At 53.3% G+C, this 20,806-nt stretch overlaps 1 protein-coding gene across 3 annotated transcripts in view; it reads left to right on the forward strand.

The window, feature by feature from the left end:
* Positions 1–13,462, forward strand: part of NEK7 (NIMA related kinase 7) — an 81,153-nt gene extending 67,691 nt beyond the window's left edge. For all 3 annotated transcript variants that reach the window (XM_037070464.1, XM_037070465.1, XM_037070466.1), the window contains 3 exons: positions 655–749; positions 4,651–4,764; positions 10,521–13,462. In XM_037070464.1, coding sequence (XP_036926359.1) covers positions 655–749; positions 4,651–4,764; positions 10,521–10,631 — 320 coding nt within the window. In that variant the 3' untranslated portion in view covers positions 10,632–13,462. The remainder of the gene's footprint in view (positions 1–654; positions 750–4,650; positions 4,765–10,520) is intronic.
* Positions 13,463–20,806: the final 7,344 nt, after the last annotated feature.

Genomic DNA, 20,806 nt, shown 5'->3' on the forward strand with positions numbered 1-20,806 from the left:
AGTAGTGGTAACAACGGACATGTTTTTCCGAGATTTCAGCAGCCTTTCCCGTTTATCATTGTGTGACCCGTTGATGTACGGAGTCTGTTATATTCTATCTGAAGTGGGAGTGAGTAGGGAAGGTGAAGGGTCATATAGTTTGTAATTGAAGAGTGGCCTTGTGTTCTGAGAGATGTTTCTATAAAAGTTAATGAGTATGACTTATTTATGCATGCTCTACCTATACACACACAATTGGTATGTGTTACTATTTAAATGAAGCATTACATTATCGTGCTTATTGGGGGTATGCCGTCCTGTATTGTTTTAAGGGAAAGAAATGAAGTCCCCGTGAATGACTTACCCGGGTTTTCTTGTCAGAATTCCTCTCCCCACTTCAGTGCTGTCCCCGATGCTCCTTGGGTTGGGGACCAGGAGGGGACAAGCTGGAGCTGAACCCATCCACCCCTGTCGGTGCAGGGGGTGTTCGGGTGCCGCGGGAGGGTCAGGGGGTGCACAGGACACGCCACACTTCTGGGCATCCTCAAAGGCAGTTTGCTGGTTGTCATGAGTTTCCTTGGTGACATTTGCAACCCGGAATTTTGAATGTGACTTCCCTCCCGGCCGCATCTCACTCTCCTGCTCCTCTTGTCTCCCCCGGTCTGTGCGTGGCAGTGGGGACGCCGTACTACATGTCCCCCGAGAGGATCCACGAGAACGGCTACAACTTCAAGTCGGACGTCTGGTCCCTCGGCTGTCTCCTGTACGAGGTGGGTCCCAGGGAGGACGTCGTGCCCCCGAGCAGTTTGCGGGCTGCGCGGCACTCTCCCTGCCCTTACGGGGCGTGCTGGTTTTTCCTGGGCGATGATGGGTGATTAGGGTTTTAGTTGTGCAGAATTAATTCTCTCCCTCCGTAACTGCTTTTGCAATAGAATTTAATAAGCTATACGTTCTTGCGTATTTACTTTCTCCAATAGATTTTTCATTGTTTCTCTTTCGATGAGAATTTTATTTTAATTCTTTTAAATGTTCCTGTGTTGTTTTCCGGCACGTGTTACAAGTTTCCGGCCCATGCCTTTGCAGGACAGGTGCAATGGAACGGGTCTAAACCACGCACGAACTTTGGGAAAAGTCTTCATCTCCACCGTTTTTCCCCTCCCACATAGAGCTTTAAGCAGAGCACGCAAGCCGGTCCCACTGCCAGGCTATCACTTAATTCCACCTCCTCCAGTAACAGTTCGCATGGGCGCAGCTCGGTGGAATACGCCCCCCTGTTCTCTGCTGTTCAGGATCAGAGGGACGCGGGGTCGCGGAGGTGGGTCCCCCCGCAGACACTGCAGCGCGCAGACCCAGGCGGGCCCTCGCCCCTGTGCAGACTGTCGGCATCACGGGGCGTCTTAAGCCGGTGACGCTGTCGTTTTACTGAAGGGGGACCCTCCTAGGTTTATGGGCTTCGAGTTAAAGGTCTTGATTTAAAATTAGCCTACATCCGAGAGACTCTTTTAATAAAATGAAGTGAAGGGAAATAATACATGGTGTCATCTTCCCATTTTAACGCACACAAAGGAAGTCCAAGTGGGTACACAGGAACCAATGTGTTTCCCACTCTGTATCGTGTCTCTCGGCCTCTTAAATGGTACACACAGTGAGATCCCCTTTTCCAGGGCTCCACGCGCACTTGGAAGTGGAGCCTGAGAAGGGGTTGTGTTTATCTTTTAAATGCGTGTCATGATCTTCAATTATTATTACTTTATTGATTGCAATTCCATGTTTCCAAATTTTAAGAGATTATTTATTTTGTTCTCCCTACTAAAGTGACTAATGATTATTTAAAAAGAAAGGATTTTTAAATGTCCTTCGATAATATCTGTAGGATAATTCTTATTATGAAAAATCATGAGTTAGTGATATAGCAAATACTTTTGTGTATGCAGATGAGGTGATAAGAGATTTATGCTCACTGTATCCTGTCAATAATTTTGTACAGTGTTAAAAAGAACTCAATTGATTATGTTACTATAATGTTTAAAAGACACTATATACTTGAAAACATTTCACTCCTGTGTAGTCATCGTAGACTCCTTCAGGCCACAGTCTAATATTATCAAAGCAACATTTTCCCTACAAGCACCCAAAATAAACAGCCACGTGGAACTCCTCTCGTGGGATTAAATTCAGCAATGAAACGGTTTGGTGGACACGGTAAGTGTTTTTTTGCGAAGTTTGCGTAATTCTTTTAGGGCCGGCTGGCTCTCACGTCAAACTTGAATCAACCCTTCATGTCCGCACGTGCCCGTGGGAGGCCGTGCCCACCCTTCCGCTCCGACAGTGCCCCCCAAAGCGGGCACTGCTTCTCTGGACCCTCCTGTGTCCGTGCGTTTTGGCGCTGTGGGTGATTTTGAATCCAGGTGTTTATCACGTTAACATTCGTGTTCATCCTGGTGCGTTTTCTCAATTCCCGCACGCAGGTCATTTGGAAGAGCTGGAATTTTTCTAAAGATTTCATGTACGTTCATGTTGTGCCTGCTTCCAGTTCGGTTTTAATAACACCGTGGTCCTGGAAACACCCGGTCACTGAGCTTTAAAAAGCCGGCCCTAAGAGCGCCTCAGTTCTCCACCCTGTGTCCCAGTGAGAGTTGACAGGAACGGCGTCGGAAGCCTGGTTTTGAAAATGTACTGGAAACTCAGAAAATTAGACTTTCAAATATTCCTGAAACCTCCAAAAAAAAAAAAAACCCACCCAGCAGTGCCGTTTTAATTGATATGCAACAAAGTAGACTTTACTAATTAAACGGAGATGCTCTGCTTTCGCTACACGGCCCTTTACATGGAAAAGCCGGTTCTACACACCGCCTTTATTGTTCAGCTCAGCAACCGCATCCTTCCAGGGTTGTAGGTTGGTGGGTTACAGTTCAAAAAAAGAGAGAGCTGCCACCAGCCCCGAAGACAGACAGTGGGCTCCGGTCCCGCCGCCGCCCCCGGAATACTAATCAGCAGAGTCGGACCCTGGAGGTCAGGGAGCGAGTCAATCATCCCGCGATCGTCTCAGTGTGGAGGATCAAATTAGCCTGAAAAATTCAGCTGCCGGGCGCGCGGCTGAGCAGCTGTCAGGGCAGCGCGGAGAGGCACTAATGAACCAGATGAATAGTGCAAAAGCTGGAAAATAAAAACAGGGCAGTTGACATTTTTCATCTGTCAAAGCAGGAGATGCATGAAAATAGACCGTTCCCGTTTAACTCCTTAGGGGACATTCTGGTTTTTGGTGTGGGTTTGTTTTATTTTATTTTATTTTTAAACACTGCAGCATTGAGGCAGAAGTCCTGTAATGTGCCCCTGGCCCAGGGAGCTGGGTAGTGGACACTTACTCGGGGTGTTCACCCTCTGGGATAGGGCAGCCGACACACACAGCCAGTGCTGTCCTGGTCCAGTTCGTCAGTACAGGCCCTTGCGTCTTGAACAGAAAGCCCAGAATGTGATTCTGCCCGGACCGAGCTCCTCCCTTCGAACTTCCCTCTCGGAAGGAGTGTCTCCCGTGCTTGGGGACACTCAGACATTTACTCTCTCCTCCTCGAGTGGGACACCCCTGCTGAGGGGGCTTTTGGTGGCGGCGTGGGCAGGCTGGCCCTCCTCGCCCAGATCCGAGGGGGTTAAGCTGCGGGCCGCCCGCGGGCAGCTGAGAGCCATTTCCAGCCCCGCTGACGCCCACTGAGTAGCACAGCACAGGCCGGCGTGTTTCACACACTCTCTGCCCGTCTGGGGAGTGCACGCACCACCCTCCCCAATCAAACTTATTAGCACGCACGGAAAAGGGTGACTGGCTCGGGGCGCCTGCGGCTCCGCGGACACCCCGCCGCCTCGGCCCGGGGGGTGGGAGGCTGCGAGCTGGGCGCAGTCGCTGCCCATCGATTTTTCGTTTGCAACCCTGCTCACCGCGGCCCTTGCATGCACTGTAAGTGTCGCGTTGCAACCTTGTCTGGAAACACACGGAAATTCCATAATGTCTTTTTTAAAGTTGTTCACTCTTCGAGCCATTTTTTCCCCCTGCATTAGAAATCTCATCGGGATGCCTCAAGGTAGCGGCTGACTCGAGGCGCTTTTGAGCACGTTGAGTGCGTATTTGAGACGTTATCAAAAGAGAAAAAAAGCTCTAAGTCATTGTAACCTGCTTGAGATCCCTCTACTCGTTCAGACGGGGATTTGTCTTCCTGCCGCAGCTACTGAGCAGGAGAGACGCAGCGCGGGGCGTTCCCAGACCCCTGCGCGATGATAGCTCAGCTGTAACTCTGGTTCTGGTTCTGTCATTTTCTGGCCCTTACGTGTTTGATGTGAGCCGCTGAGCAGTGTCTGTTTAGTCACGAGATAATGCCAGTGGCCTTCATGGCATTGCAGGTGCAAAGAATTTGAAGTTACTTTATGCTGTTTTTTCTTAATAATTGTTTTATGTTGCGTGTATAAGTAAATATTGTTAATCACATCTCCCACTTAGGGGGTTTTAAATGTTGAAAAAAGTAACCAAAGACCGAAGTAGGATTTTTAGAAGTTACTAGAGAACGACCAGAAAGGGGGTGTCTGTAAAGGTCAAAAGCCCCGGCTCCCTTTCCGGAGAGTGTTTGCTGTTCTTTCCTGCGCGCGTGACCTCTCACTGTGCCGTGTCTTGGGGGCATCTTGCAGATGGCGGCGCTGCAGAGTCCCTTCTACGGCGACAAGATGAACCTGTACTCGCTGTGCAAGAAGATCGAGCAGTGTGACTACCCCCCTCTCCCTTCAGACCACTATTCGGAGGAAGTAAGTCGTTTCCTGTCTGAGCCCACCCCCCCTCCGCCCCCCCACCCACCCCCACCCCCGCCCGTGGTCCTGGCCGATGGTGCGTGGTGATAAGAAATNCCGCCACCCCACCCCCACCCCTGCCCGTGGTCCTGGCCGACGGTGCGTGGTGTTGAGAAATGCCCTTGTGTCCCGAAATGCATGCAGCTGCAAGGCCAGGTGGCAGGAGTGGCCACCTTCTCTGCAGTCACTCCCTGGAAGACGTGCCATTTTGAGCGCACTCTGCAGTGCCCGCGTGGAGTGGACCCCGCCCTGCCGTGGGGCGGACTCGGCCACCTCCTGGGGTGACCGAACACGCCCAGGCCCAGTTGGGGCCCTGAGCGGCTCAGGACCAGGGAGGCCCTGCTCACGGGCGGCCCCTCCCCCGCCCCGTCTCAGGACGATGGGCAGGGCGGCCAGCTCTTTCCTTCTCGGCAGAGCTCGCCGGTTCGGTTCGTGTTTTTCAAAAATCGAAACAGTTGTCTTAGCCGCCTGTCCCCAGCCTCACACTCTCAGCCCAACCCTCCCTCCTCTGACAGAGCCGGTCTCCCGTCCACCTCACCGGGCACTCAGATTCCCGCGGGGACACGTGCTGAGGCTCTCACTGTACACACGCTAAAAAGTGGCTGGGGTCGGAGGGCACATCCGCGTCTGCGTCCTCACTCGCCTTGGTAACCCATTGAAACAAATTGTTTTGGCCCCACCCAGAATCCCCATTTTAACCTAATACATCCTGATTTTACTAGTTCCGTCCTGACTTCACCAGTTCTGACCTGACATTACCAGTTAGATCCTGACGTCACCAGTTCTGCCCTGACGTCACCAGCTCCACCCTGACTGTGCCAGTTCTGCCCCGACCTCAGCAGTTCAGAAGGAGCTGGTCGAACCGCAGGTCTCAGGCCAGCTCAGCCTCACAGACCTCCTTCCCGAAAGCTTGCTGGACGTCCTCTGGAGAAGACACCGCTGGGGGGTGGCGCGTCTCACCTTCTGCCCAGCGGCAGTGTTCTGCGTTGCCCCCGGAGAGTGGGAAGGAGCGGAGGAAAAATGTAAAGCAGTTACCACGCCCACTGATTAGGTGGACCGGTGACCCTCTTTCTGTTTTGAAATGACTAGCCCTCGGGTTTAGACGTATGCGAAGAACATGGAGTCGGTGTGACTGGGGAAATAAGTATCGCAAAAGACTGTTTACCACGGAGAGTGTGTGGGGCCCTGGAATGCTCTAAGCGCCTGCTTTTCTGGAGGTTTTGCTGCTGCGGAGCAATGATGCCTGTTTTTCGTTCCACGGAGTCGCGCGTGTGTGTGTGTGTGTGTGTGTGTGTGTGTGTGTGGTTAGAAGGCACTCTTGCCAGGCAGGGGCGACCGTTCAGAAGTTCCGTCTGTTTGTGATGCTCGGGCTATTCTGCTGGCCACTTAATTACTATTTTGGGCCTGGCACAGAAGGATGGCATTTCACAACCCCAGCCTGAGAGCCCTCTGCCGAGACGCAGGAGGGTGTGAACAGCCCTGCGGAGTGATCGCAGGGTGTCAGGGTCCCTGCTTTGTTGTGTCACTCACGCTGTCTTCCTTCTTCCGCGGAGCGCATGAATATTTCACAAATCTGCGTCGTCGTCCCCTATTCTTCTTGACTAATTTTCAGACTGTCTGCATTTGCATTTCACATGGTAGCTGATTAGGAGATGCCGAGCGCGCAGCGAGGCCTCGGCAGGCGGTTACCATGGTGACCTTCGGCGGGGGATTTTAATGATGCCGCGCGCTCGCGCCGGTCGAGGCGCGCCTGCCTGCAGGGTCCCTTCTCCGCAGCCAGCACGGAGTCGGAGCTGCGGCCGCCAGCCCAGGGGCAGGGATCAAAGCCGGTCCTGGGCCGAAGGTCTTAGGGTTGGGAAAGCAAAGCAGCTTCCACTTTGATTTCCTCCCCGTAGCGTCGCCGGTTTGGAAAGGAGACACCAAGCCAAACGTGTTATCTGGTGTCCTTTCCAAAAAATCCCAGAAAGAGTTCGATTCCCCTGTTGGTAGCATCCGTTGCCACGCCCCTGAAATGGGAAGCTGCTACGTCTGGACAAAGACCGAAACCGAGGAGAGGAGGGTGAGCAGGGGCAGACCTTGCCCCTTGAGTCCGTCCAGCTTCGCGGAGCGCTCCTCGGATGCAGAGCTTTGAAGTGCAGATGTGCTGCCACATATTTTCTCTCCTTAAGTAGGAACTCTGTGGAATAATTACTTAGAACTTACGACACAGAAAGCACCCCAACAGACTGGGCGCTGCCGTAACTCAGTGCTGTCCAGAACATTTCCTCATGCAGTAGGGCTTTGAGCTCAGCTCGTGGGAGACTCCATGGTAGATTTAACTTTTTAGTGTGGCCAATATAGGAAACAGTGAAGAGTGAAGTATAAAGTTTTTAAACCGAACTTTTGATCAGAGGACTGGGTCATTAGGCGTCAGCGTTAGAGCCAAACCGGGGTCAGGCCCTGTGACCCGCCCCTGCAGGTCCTGCAGGATGGCCCGCAGGTCGCCCTGTCTTCACGACACCGCTTCCCTTTCTGAAATCCCCTCCGGGCTCCGTAACCTCAGCTCCCAGCATTTTGTTTTCCTCTCCGAGACAACGCCACATGCCTGTCCCTTTCATCTGGCGGCCGTAACAGCAGCAGAGGCGCCGAGGGCCCCTCCCGCCGTCCCAGGCCTGGGGAGGTGCCGGAGAGCCCCGGCTCAGCCTCGTCTCCAAGGGTAGAGAGGTTCGGCGCCTTTTCTGAGCTGGGCTCCATGCGAATACCAGGGTAACAACCTGAATTTCAATTCAACTAACCTGATTTTGGGTGTCTGTAGGCCGTTTCAGAGTGGAAGTCCACAGGGGTTCCAGTGAAACTGGAATACTGAGTGGTCAGCTTCGGAACGCACCGTTTCCTTCAACCCATGCGGGGGCGCTCCTGTCGGAGACCCAGGGCAAGGGCTTACTCCTCTTTTACGGGGTTGGGGTGGGGGGGTGGCAAATAGGGACCCGGGGAGGCCGAGCAGTCCAGGACCAGCTTCTGCACGGTGGTAACCGGGCTGGGGAACAGCAACAGGGCGGGAGGGGGAGACGGAAGGAAGGGTGGGTGGGGGTCGGGCTTGCCGGTCAGGCCGCGCACACGCCTCTGCCAGCAACACGGAGCAGCGAGAATGTTCGCGTTCGCCTTGACCGCGCCACCCCGACCTTTCCCTTAAGGAAAGGAAAGAGGAAATGAAAGCTTTACAAATGGCGACTGCCTTTTTACCGGACATGTATGAATCATTTCTATTTGAGTTCAGAATCTGCTTTTTAACAAAGTTAAAAGGGAAGCAACAAAACACGTGACCCTTGTGTTAGCTCATAAAAGAGCTGCTTTATGTAAATAAGAAAAAAAAAACAAGAGGAAAAGTTTCAGGTGGGGGTTTGCTTGCATATTGTGGCATTGAACTAAATTTATAAAACTTTTTTTATTCATTTGGGCAGTCGAAATGGCTCTATCTTACGGTTGCTGGGTTCACTGATTTTAGTAAAACTGTATAAATCCTGTAGTTCCTACTGAGCACCAACCAACGTTATTTAAAGTGGGGCTGGAAGACCGTTCCTAGCCCCCGGTCCCAGGACTCCTAAATGGCTGACCTCGTGTTACCTGGCACACACACTGTTGGGAGGCGAATGTGTGTCCACCGATATTTCGTAGTGTTTACAAGTCTGTGATCAGTGCTGAGGGGGGTGAGAATGCCCCACTTGGAACCGTAGAGGGAGATACAGACTAATTCTACACATAACACATAACTGTGCCATTTACTAAAAGTGTCTCAGGATTGTGTGTTTCCTCGCACACATGGGTCGCATTCGGTTCCTTCCTGAAACGGTTTAGTGAGTGTCATAGTCTCGTCATTCGTGATGCGGCTTGGCCACCTCACTCAGAGTTGCCACATAGATTTGATCTTGAAGCTTCGAACGTCCCCTGTTTGTTTAAAAAGGACAGGTAAGCGGGCCCTTTGTCCACTTAGGCTTCTGTGGTGACTCGGGGACTTGCCCCTTAAAGACACGAGTCCAGCCCCAGGCCCTGTGTCCGTGTCCCGTGGGGTCCTGTGGAACCATGCAGCTCCCGTGGCCTTGCCCAGCTTCCGAAGGACACGGGCAGACCTTCGGCCGTGGCGTGGCCCTTATGTGCCTCCCATCCACGTGAGGTCGTTTTGTTTCCTGTCCCCTCCTTCCCCAGGCCCGTCACTGGGACACGGCCGTGTACAGGCTAGAGATGCCGAGTCACTGTGTAGTGACCCAAAGCGCCGGAATACGGTGTGCTTTCACGCATTAGACCCGCTTTGGGTGCTAACATGACTCCCTGGCTGGATGGAGAGGGGGCATGTCTGGGAGGCCGACGCAGTAATTGGTCTCGGAGGGAGGAAGACGGGGGTGAGGAAGACCCAGTGCCCGCACTGCAGTCTTCATTGTTCCACGGAGAGCTGCGCTAGTGACCTGGAGCTGTAATGCACAGAGAGACACCGTCATCTCCTGCCTGTGATTGAACTTGATACTAATTGGGTCCCTGCCCTGACAGCAACTGATAACACGCTCTTCTTTGTCACATTTCTGGTGCCGACCTGTAGGCTTTGATGGTTTTTTAGAAATACATAGATCACAATATATTAGTATTTTCCACTTTATTGACCACAAATAGTCATTAATTTCCATATGCCTTATGATTCTGCAACGCTTTGGATATGTTATAAATAATTCATCTTATTTTTACTTTGTATGCTTTTTCTCATTTCAATGTTTCTGCATTGCTTTTTAAATTTCCTTCCAGCATCTGAATTAAGCAGCTTTTTCTTCTCTGGTTTTGTAAAGACCTTTTGCATATTCAGACCATCGGCGGCCTGGTCTCCCCCTCCATGCCCTGGCTGCTGGCCAGACCCTGCCCCCCCCTCACACACTGCCCCCCATGGGCATACGTACCTCACTGTGTCATCGCACAATGCGCAGACCACCCCACAGATTCTGCCGGTACTCTGGTTTCCTCTAGATGAGAAAATGTTATGCTAGAAGTTGGTGACTGTGAAGAAACCATAGTAATTCGGTAATTTAGAACCTGCCACTATACTGGCCAGAAAGAGTTAATGCAAATTTTCAAAAGATGTAAAGTATTCCTAAAGGCATACTTATAAGGCAAAAAAAAAAAAAAGAATCTGGCTCCTGACTGTGGAAAATACTGCTTTCGAAACGATCGGCTTTGCTGGGTGACACTGGTTGGTTAGATTGTGCAGGTGTCGCGGTTCCAGAGCCCGGGCTGTGTGTGCCCTGGGCGCCCACCCCCCAGCCCCCAGAGTCCAGCCTCCTTCCGTCCCCGTGTATTTGGTCCCCCTCCAGCCTGTGCCACCGCCACCGGTCCCCCTTCCCTCTGGTGACCGCCACACTGTTGTCTGTGTCTGTGAGGTTTTGTTTGTTTTTGGTTTTTGTTCGTCTGTGGTTTTCAGTTTTATGCCCCACGTGGGCGTGAAGTCAGGTGGCTCTTGACTTTTCCTGGCGGACTTGGCTTAGCACTCCCTGCGCCAGGTGCATCCACGCTGTCAGGTGGGGCAGCATTTCATCTGGCCACGCGTGCTCACCCACGAACACGCCCCTTAGAACCTTCGAGCCACTGTGTGGGCTCGGGAAGCGGTGGCGCGTACTTCTGGGCACGTCCTTCCCCGCTGAGTCGTCCCCGCCCCAGCCTGGGCGTCCCCAGTCAGTGCCGGCGCTCTGTGTCCGCAGCTCCGGCAGCTGGTGAACATGTGCATCAACCCGGACCCGGAGAAGCGGCCGGATGTCACCTACGTGTACGACGTCGCCAAGAGGATGCACGCCTGCACCGCGAGCAGCTGAGCGCCGGCGGGGCGTCGCCGAGACCGCCGACCGGAGTGTCTCCGTGCAGGCCGCGCCCGCGTCTCCGTCGGGGTGTCGGCGCGAACGCGCCGGAGCTCGCGCGCTTTGAATCCTTAACCAGTTTTCACCCAAGCTTCATTTTGTACCTGAGTAAGTCGCCTTCCTGCAAACCCAAGTGACTTTGGAGTGATCGGATTGCATGCTGGGAGAATGAAAGGACCACGGTAGCTCGGGGCGGGGGGTGGGGGGAGGTCTGTGCCCGGACCTAGGGGCGTGTGCCCGTAAGTTGCGTTCAGATCCCGCTCACCGGACAGCCCCCTGCTGCGCGGCCTACCCGGCGGCGTCTGGGCCGCGGACCGCGGGCCTCTCAGCCCCTCCACGGGCATTTGACATGAACACAGTGGTAAACTTGGGTGACTATTTTATTTCTAACAGTGGAAGTATGTGTTTTAGTTCTTAGCACCATAGCATTTAAGTAATTCTTAAGGTAAATGTCAACATAAACTATTTGAGAAGCATTTAAAATTCTTAGCTTATACATTGAAAATGCAGCTCTTAAATGTGAAAGCATTGGGGGAGACGACGTGAGTCAGACACTGAAGAGTTTTTCACCGCGTTTCATTTTGTCTTCGTATCTTTGATGCTCTCTTTGCGTGAACATGGTATAAATGAATCCGTACAGAAAGTGGTTAAGGGTCTGTTTGGCTGTTGTGACCGTAATTTTGAAAGTCGCACATGGCCCAAGGCTTTTCTCTGTTTTTACTCTTGTTTGTACATTTGGAAAATGTCTTTTCAATAATCTCACAGTACTCTATTTCCGTGTCTTTATAAATTTAAATGCTCCACTCATAGTTGTGCAGTATAGTTTAAGCATATGTCTTTATTCATAGATTTTAGGGAAGTTCTGATTGGTTCCCCCTTCAGAAATTTTTTGTATTCTGCAAGCTACTCTCTTATTTATATTGTATGTGCATTTTATCCGTGAATATTTCAGATTCTCTGACAACATAATACCCTTAAAAAGTCTTTGGTATTTGAACACTTTTCCTGGATTGGGAACATTTTTTCTAAACTTTTTAAGACTCGGACCGCCCTGTCGGCCTGCGCTTGGTCCCGGGCGGAGAGGAAGGAAGGACGTGAGCGGTGCAGACTGCACCTGTGAGCGGGGAGACAGTTTCAGTTCTGTTGACAAGGTTGCAATTTTAGATTTTGCTTGAAGAAATGGAACAGGCCATTCCCACTGGCAGAGGTTGTGTGAGCCTGACAGTTCTGTTGAGAAGCATTCAAGCAGAGCGCTGTGTTCGGGCACGAAGGTGACAGAGGTGGGGACAATGTGTTGAGGACGAGGACGTGGGCAGAGCCCCTAAATGTGGGGCGGAGTTGTCTCCTCCCTTTGTGCCATCAGGTGGGTGGTCCCCAGCCCCTTCCAGCACCATGAGGCCGGAGGCCAAGTGCCAGCCCGTTGAAGGACAGACACAGCGCCACCTGGGGTGGGTGGTCCCGACGGTGTGGGGACCTCACCTTCGGACAACACCTGCGTCTGGCCCATGTTACTGCTGGGCTCCTTCTTTCATGTAAGTATTTTTCCTGCAATAATCTGAATACATTCAAGTCATTTACAAACCTTACAAATGTATAAAGGGCAAAACAGTAGAAACTCTTCCTTTTCCCAAATGTAATCAGTCTTGGTATTTTTATTGGTTCTGAGCCTCGAGGATGATTTTGTCTTGGGAGGGGCCCCTGCTTGCTCCCCCAGCCGGGCGGAAGCCTGTTCTCGCAGGCCCTGGTGGCTGATGACCGGTCCCCGCACACGGACCGCCCGCGGCTCTGTCTCCAGAGCGAGGACGGGAGTCATTTTTCTGGTGCCCACTGTGCCTTGCGCATGTTCATGTCGTGTGGTCGACGGAGATGAATGTCCTTTGCTTGGGACAGATGTCCCCCTTTTCCTGGAATCTTTAAAAATTATGTGGGTCTGAATCTCCTGTGGGGGGCCCACCCCGCATGACGACGTGTAAGCAAAGGTTCCAGCTGAAAGAGCGGCCGCGCTGCGTGGTCGGGGAAACCGTTCTTATTTGCTACACAGGCGAACTTCTTGCTTGGGCTGTTCTCTCTTTTTTAAATAAGTCTAAGTGTTCTTATTCTTTCCTGAAGAAACCACTGTGTAAGAAACTAATTTTAATTTTGAATGGGATCATTTCAAAGAATTATGGAGATGATTAGAAATTCTAATTTTTATAATCGCATATAACATGTTGCCTTTATATACTTCTGGTTGTAAGTGAGTTTTGTATGGATTAAGTAAGACATCTGAATTGATTTGAGAAACAGTGAAATGGAAGGTACACCTGGTTCTAAACCTTATTAGGCACCGGCGCCAGTTCCCCAGGGGAGGAGGTGGGGTGGGGTGGTCCTGTAAGCCGAGGGCTAGGGTGGCGGATGAGGGGCACCCCCGGCGAGGAAAGCGCCCTGTCGCGTGTGCTGGCTGTGAACCCCGCGAACGCCTCACCACTCCGCAGAGCGGCCTGGTACAAGACCCCCGCCCTGGGTCAGTGCACTTCAGGTGCTGCTGGTAACATGTCCACGGTATTTATTGTAACCAAAATGTTACTCATACGAAACGTTTTTCCCTTAAAATGAATGTATTACGTCTGTACCCCACATGCATACTTCTCCCATGCCTCCCATTTCAATAGTACTGTGATATGGTCTTTTGTGAAATACCTTTATTTTGTTATGCTTTAAACACACATGCTGAACAAACTCTGACGTTAGCTTTGAAAATTGTATAATATCCTCATAAAATATAAAATTAAAAAATAAGCACAGTAACATTTTTATGTGTCTGTGATTTTTTTCCCCTAAAGCCTACCGTTCTTTATTCACCGAACACCCTGCTCTCAGAAACTGTTCTCGTTCATGGCCGCGACTCCGTTATCTTGGAGGCGCCAAAGGGCCGAAACTGCCCAGGGAGGCGGTGAGTTCCCACTCGCCCTGGAAGTGGGTCCCCCAACCCCCATCAAACGAGGCGCGTGCCCAGGGGTCCCTGCTCCCTCCTGCACGTGGCTTTCTGTCTTTGGCTGTGAAGCGTTCTCTGAAGTTATAAAAAGTCTACGATTTAAGCAACGAGTGAATCCCCGTCACTGCAATGGGCTGCTGACCTCGTCGCAGGCCTGTCGGAAGTCCTTTTCAGGGAACCCACGAGGGCTCTCATCCCGAGGGCTCTCATCCCGCCCCGCCCCGACAGGCTGGGGGGAAACAGGTCGATGGGCTCCGCCCACTGGGTGGGCGGGGCTGTGGGGCTCACCCTGCTCCACACGAGTCCCTTCCACCAGGATCTGGTGGCAAAGAGCTAGTGAGTTCAGGCACAACATGACATTGGGATACTTACACATTTATTTCAAAAGGATGTGGATTAGAAAAGTCAGTGCAGGTGTATATGCTGACACGCTTATTAGCTGGTATGGCGGCTGTTCCCAGCAATCTGAGGCAATGCCCTTAAAATCCAGTGATGACATCATTGATGAAGAATGCCACGGAACATAAATCCCCAAACTTTGCCACATTGTTGCAGCATCTGTTTTTCCAGACAGGTGAATTCTGGCCCTGGCTGGTATAGCGCAGTGGCTTGAGTGCAGGCCTGCGGATCAAATGGTCGCAGGTTCGATTCCCAGTCAGGGCACATGCCCAGGTGTGTGTGGGCCAGGTCCCCAGTAGGGGGCGTGTGAGAGGCAACCACACATTGATATCTCCCTCTCTATCTGCATCCCTTCTCCTCTCTAAAAAATAAATAAAATCCTTTTTTAAAAAGGGAAAAATTAAGTCTCTTTCCTGCCATCGCTTTGCATTTCTAGATTCATATACATATAGACGTGTTTATTCCTTGTGTGATTTTCAAGCCACCCACACGGACATTTTGCTCAAGACTGCGCATCCGGGTCCTGCGTGTGGGGCACTCAGTAAACATGGCGCACTGGAGGGCAAGTTGTTTCTGGGGGCCCCCTCCCGGGACCCCTCTCCGCTCGCTTCAGTTTCTTCTTCGCGTGCTACTTCCCTCAACCTGCGGGTCATCGGAAGCTCACTTCTGCTTTGGAACTGGAGCTCCTACCGCTTCTGGTCACCCCTTGAGTCCTCCCCACCCGCCATCCTTCCTGTCTGTGCCCCAGTTGGTCATCCACTCTCGTCTCCTGTGGAAATGGCCACCTGGGGCTTCCACCTTTTTCCTTCCGGGGCAGGTGCTGGGGACGTCCTCTGCATGAAGCTGGTTGTCTCAACAAGTGCCGGAGTGAGGCAAAGGACCGAGAGCCCGGGGGGGAGGGGCACCGAGTCCCCACTGCAGAAGTCTGCCCAGCGTGACTGCTCTGCCCCTCACGTGCAGTCCGCTGTCCATGGGGAAGCCATGGCTTGGCTCCTCAGGGGCAGGTGGCTCTGAATTGATGCAATGCTTCATGGAAAGGCTGCTGTGTGTGTGTGTGGGGGGGGGGGGTGCCCAGGACAGGGGAGGGCCTGGTTGCTGCTCAGAATGCACGTTGGCAGGGTGGCCGGAGGTGGGCTGCAGGTCACCTAGGCCCCACAGAAGCACGCGATGCTTTTTCCTAAATGAACAGATGGAGGCATGAAACCCTGGAAGCTTCTGGCGGCCACATCTGGCTGGTTCGTGGCACCTCAGGGGTGTCTGTGGTGGGTTCACATTGATGGTGTTCTTTATCACGTACGTATACGTATATCGCCAACAGCCTGACGTGGAGGCTCGGACACCTCGGTCATCAGAGGGACAGTCTGCATCCTTTCCTAGACCTTGTGTGTGTGTGTGTGCGTGTGTAGCCACAGGCTATGTGCACAACGCGTTTTTGAAGGACAGCGAAGTCAGTGGAGTGCTCAGGAGACATTTCTCCATGTCGATGGTCGTGGGAGTTCTGGGTCCAGAGAAAACAAAATTCATTTTCTAACGTGAATTTAGCGGGGAGCCGACGCCAGCCTCGTCATGGGCAGCTTCTCCGGACATTGCCTATTCAGGCGCCCAGCACACCGGGTCTCTTCACCGTCTGCATCACTCTCGTCCTCCGTTGTCCTGCCGTTGGGTAATGTCTGCTCGCCATGCAGAGTTCTCAGCTCCCCGAGAGCAGGGTCACTGTAGTGACACCGATGTGTCCCCAGTGCTCGGTGGGGCACCCAGGACGCAGNTGAACAGATGGAGGCATGAAACCCTGGAAGCTTCTGGCGGCCGCGTCTGGCTGGTTCGTGGCACCTCAGGGGTGTCTGTGGTGGGTTCACATTGATGGTGTTCTTTATCACGTACGTATACATATATCCCCAACAGCCTGACGTGGAGGCTCGGACACCTCGGTCATCAGAAGGACAGTCTGCATCCTTTCCTAGACCTTGTGTGTGTGTGTGTGTGTGTGTGTGTGTGCATGTGTAGCCACAGGCTATGTGCACAACGCGTTTTTGAAGGACAGCGAAGTCAGTGGAGTGCTCAGGAGACATTTCTCCATGTCGATGGTCGTGGGAGTTCTGGGTCCAGAGAAAACAAAATTCATTTTCTAACGTGAATTTAGCGGGGAGCCGACGCCAGCCTCGTCGTGGGCAGCTTCTCCGGACATTGCCTATTCAGGCGCCCAGCACACCGGGTCTCTTCACCGTCTGCATCACTCTCGTCCTCCGTTGTCCTGCCGTTGGGTAATGTCTGCTCGCCATGCAGAGTTCTCAGCTCCCCGAGAGCAGGGTCACTGTAGTGACACCGATGTGTCCCCAGTGCTCGGTGGGGCACCCAGGACGCAGTGATAGGAAGTGCCCTGTGGTAGGTACTCGCCGCGTGAATTTGTCCCCGCAGGTGTGCACCCGGTGTCCCTGGGAGGGTGGGGGCGCCGCCCCCACCTAGCAGGAGACAGGGTCCTCCCAGGGTCCCCGAGAGTCGGGTTTCTTTCCAGTTCTGCTCCAAGTCTCGCGCCGTCACCCGCTGACTCCAGAGACTCACCCGAGGAAACCCAGAAATGCACCGAGGAGCTGAAACTCAGGTAAGTGCAGACAGCTGCTGTGTCCGTCACTGTCCGGCTCTCAGTTGTGGTTGGCTGATGAGGACCCTCCGCAGGAGCAGAGGGCAGGAAGGTCTGCCCAGCGGGTCTGCCCAGCGGGTCTGCTGGGACCCAGTTCATGAGGGGCCCGGAGGGACCTGCAGAGAGGGCAGGTCAAGGAAGGGAAACCTCTCACATCCGGGAAGCCCCCTGTCGCTGGGGCTCAGAGGGACAGAAGAGGGCACGTGCTTCCATTCCAGTGGTAGTCACCGGGGTGCTCTGTGCGCCTGGCCCGATGCTGGGACACATTCCCTCTACTCGCTTTTGTCAGCCGTGATAATGACTTTAATAAGGTGGTTGCTGGTGGGACCCCCATTTTAAACAAGATTAGGGAAATTTACCTCAAAATGGTGACTGGCTGAAGGTCACAGCCTGGAAATGGGGTAAACATACTATTTTGGCAGGAAATGAATGGATGAAAAAAGTGTTAGGAAGGCGAGAAAACCAGGGGACCGTGGAAAGAATGCTGAGATGCTGGCGAGGTTTGAGGGAAGCGGCTCGTGTCCAAAGTAACCGCTTTTCTGACTTCCAACGTGGGTGTCCGTCCCTTTGAGTTGGTGCTCTGCCCCTCTCAGACCGTGCGGGGCAGCACACGTCGCCCCTGTTCTGCCTGTTACCACACTGGTGCTGTCCCCAAGCTCACAGGGCCCGTGTTAGGGACAAATGCCTGGCACCTAGGGAAGGACCCATTCACCCCAAGGCTGAGAAGCGAGCACAATGCTTTTGTCGCCTGATCTAAGGTGGGCCGCGATGCAGCAAATGTGAGGACAGGCCCGCACACCACGCACAGGGTCCGAATTCCTCACCGTGGGCCACACTGTGTTCACACCCCCCCCCCCCGAGAAAGTGGGCCACCATTTAAATCTTAGCGACACCCAGAAACATCTTGGAAAGGGTAGAACTGCCTCCTCGTTTAGCAGCTGGTACGAAGGATGGTCAAGGAAATCCAGGAAAATTCCAGCATGAGGTCGCCTCCACTTCCCCTCTGACCTGCAAGTGGGTTATGCGGGATGGAGCTCTGGGCGGTGCCCTGCTGAGCCTCCCGCATAGTAATGAGGAATCTCGGGATCCAGCCGGTGTAAATCACATCCCTGGGGTTTTTCCTGCTTCTGTGGATTTAGCAAAATGCTTGGTCACAGAAAAGCACAAATGGGTACAGCCGTCCCTGGACCGGGGCCAGCTCTGGAGCCGGCACCCGGGACGGCAAAGCCCGGAGTTCGGTGAACCAGCCTGCGGAGCACAGCCTCTTCCCTGCACACCCGGCGCTGTGCTCTGAGCGCCCCAGGCGCTCTCCCGGGCGAGGACGTAAAGCTGGCCGTCAGGTGCACAAAGCCCCATTGATGTCTTTGTACCACCACGTGTAGCAATTATTTTGTCTTCCAGTGGTTCGAGCGGCCTCGGAGCGGGCAGCGGCCCCATGCACTGCAGCGGCCGCGCGGCCTCATTAACGAGAGCCCCGCTGGCCGGGAGCATCGATCCGGCGGGGCTCAGGTGCGCACGGCCGCAGTTGGTCCTGCTTGGCCCTGCGCTTCTCTCCAGGGACAGCCAATCACAGGAAACGACCTGCGCGCCCCGCGCGAGGAGAGGCTGAGAGCAGTGCGATTTCAATTGCCAGCCTGTCCCCAAGCTTGGAAAACCGGACTGCACCTCCCTAAGGGCGGAAGGAACAGGCAGCCTGTGTGTGCGCGCGCGCGCGCGCGCACCTGTGGCCAAGTATTCATGTGCACACGCGTGCATGAGTGTGTGTGCACGCGCAAGGAAGATCCAGTCCTTCCGTAGGTTAAGCCCAGGGTTCCCCAGGTCACTTAGAAATGAGGAATTCGGAAGCACTCCCTCTGGGAGGAAGAGTCCTGGTTCCAGAAACACCACTACCCTCTGCAGGCGCAGGTCGAGCGTCTCTCTCCCGCCGGGGACCTAAAAGGAGCATGTTTAAAACTGACCCATCTCATTAGAGGAAACTGCGCCCGTTTTATGTGTTTCGTGGCGAAGAGGGGGCCTATTTTTTTAACTTGTATCTCTGCTAAGTCACCCATCGAGGGGGTGCGTTTTTTCTAATACAACTTCCAATAAACGCTATTTCCCCCAAGCGTTCGCTCCTGTGAGACTCAGAAATGGCGCATCCGGGCCCGGATCTCGCGGCAGTGGGTCTGGGGCGCGGGGTTTGGGGATGGCCAGGGCCGCCCGCTCACACCAGCTTTCTGCCCTCACTCTCCCTGCTGCTAAGCAGACCTGCCCCAGTCCGCCTGGGGGGTTCCCGAGTGCCAGGTGCAAATCCGTCTGCTCTGCCGCTGGGCGAGGGCGACTCTTCCTGTGTCTTTAGGGACGGAACTCACTCCAGGTTGGATGTGAGGATACTGTTCATGTTCAGGGTATGTTATTCCACTGGTGAAGACTCCGAAGGGTCTCTAATACTATTCCTCCTAAAACACCCAGCCCACTTCACTGTCCCAAACCCTTGCCTTTAGCCTTGGCAATAAACCCCACAGTTCATGTGGTTCCGGAAGGAATGGAAATGGTATTGAGCTCCATAGTTCCTTCTGGAATCTCTTTTCCTGGCCCACAAAGGTTCACGCTGTCCCCCCGCCCCAAGCACGAAGCATCTGTATGTACACTTAGAAAAATAAAACCTGAATTTTATGTATGTTTTTGATGTTTTTGTTTTGTTTTTACGTTTGTGCTGCCGTTCGGTTGCAGTGGTCCCCGTTCCCCCTGGCCCTCCTCTTCTCCCCTGGCCGGCATCACGCACCGTGAGCCCCAGGTAGTTCAGGCATCGGACTGTCTTATGACAAGAGGTTAAACGTTGGCATGGTTCTCAGTCTCTGCGCATCTGCCGTTTGCAGATTTTTTAAATGCTCATCCTGGATAATGTATATAACATTGAGTGAATTTCTATACATTGAGACCGTTAAGATTTTAGCATGTTTAAGTGTCCTCTACGGCAGTCTGTAGAATGACTTGGAAGCTCGACCCGCAGAATGGCATGGTTTTGCCAGAAATGGCTGGTGGTTTTGGAGCTTCGCTTAGATTCTGGCTGTGAAGCTGTGTGACCGTGGCGATGCGGCACCTGTCTGTGCTCTGTGGATGGCACCGTGTGACAAGGCTGGCCCTGAGGAGGACCCACAGGGCCCTGCGGATGGACACTGTTTTCGTCACCAAGTCAGTGATGGGACGCACAGCCACGAATTATTGCAAGGAGCTTCCGTGCCTCCAAAGGTTTTTCCATTTTCTTAGTTACACGAATCGCTAGTCGTCACTCGGGCTGATGGTTCTCAGCTGAGAAGACTTGGCCCCCAAGGACACTGGCACCGTCTGGGGCTACTTGTGATTGTCCAAACCTGGAGTCGGGCTGAGTGGGGAGATGATGTACTGGCCTCGGGCAGGTAAAGGCCAGAGATGCTGCTAAACCTTCCAGGGCACAGGACAGCCCTCCCCGGGGCTCTGTGACCCCAATGCCAGGGGTGTGGAGGCTGAGAAATGGCCTCTCACGAGGCCAGAGAGACATGACGGAAACGGTGGGAAGCGGAACTAAGCTGCACACCCACACGCAGACGACGCCTGTAGGGATTCTCAGTGCGAGCGTTCTTCACTAGGTGATGAGAACAGTTGTCCTCGTAGAAAAACGGTCTTTTCTTCTAATACGGTCAGAGAGCAGGCTCCTTTCTCTAAGTTTACCATCTGGAAAAACCCGCCTCTTTTCTAATTTATCCTCACACAAGTAAGGATGCATTTCTACAAAGAGACACGGCATGGTTGAGAATACTAATCTCCAGCGCCCCCCCCTCAAAAGTTAAATAAAACATAGTTATTTCTATGTTTGTCCGCCCAGCTCAGCAGAAACGCGGTCCGTTTGCATCTTTCTGCACCTGCTCTGAGAACCGAGGTGCCTGTGTGGCCGGCTCAGGCCCCTACCTGCCTCAGCCCCTGACAGCCTCTCCCTTCCTCGGGGGCTCGCTCTCTGGCTGGGCTCACTCACTTCTGCGGCTGGAATGAGGAAGGTCTCTCCCACCGTTTCACCTAAAGCCCCGGTGGGCTATAGTCCCCTCGTCCTGGCAGGAGCCACACAGAGCCCCGGCTCCCCTTCTCCATGTCCCTGGGTTGATTCTA

The sequence above is a fragment of the Sturnira hondurensis genome, unplaced genomic scaffold, assembly GCF_014824575.4.
Source record: "Sturnira hondurensis isolate 20B ecotype Veracruz unplaced genomic scaffold, ASM1482457v3 Scaffold0018805, whole genome shotgun sequence".
Classification (NCBI taxonomy): Eukaryota; Metazoa; Chordata; class Mammalia; order Chiroptera; family Phyllostomidae; genus Sturnira; species Sturnira hondurensis.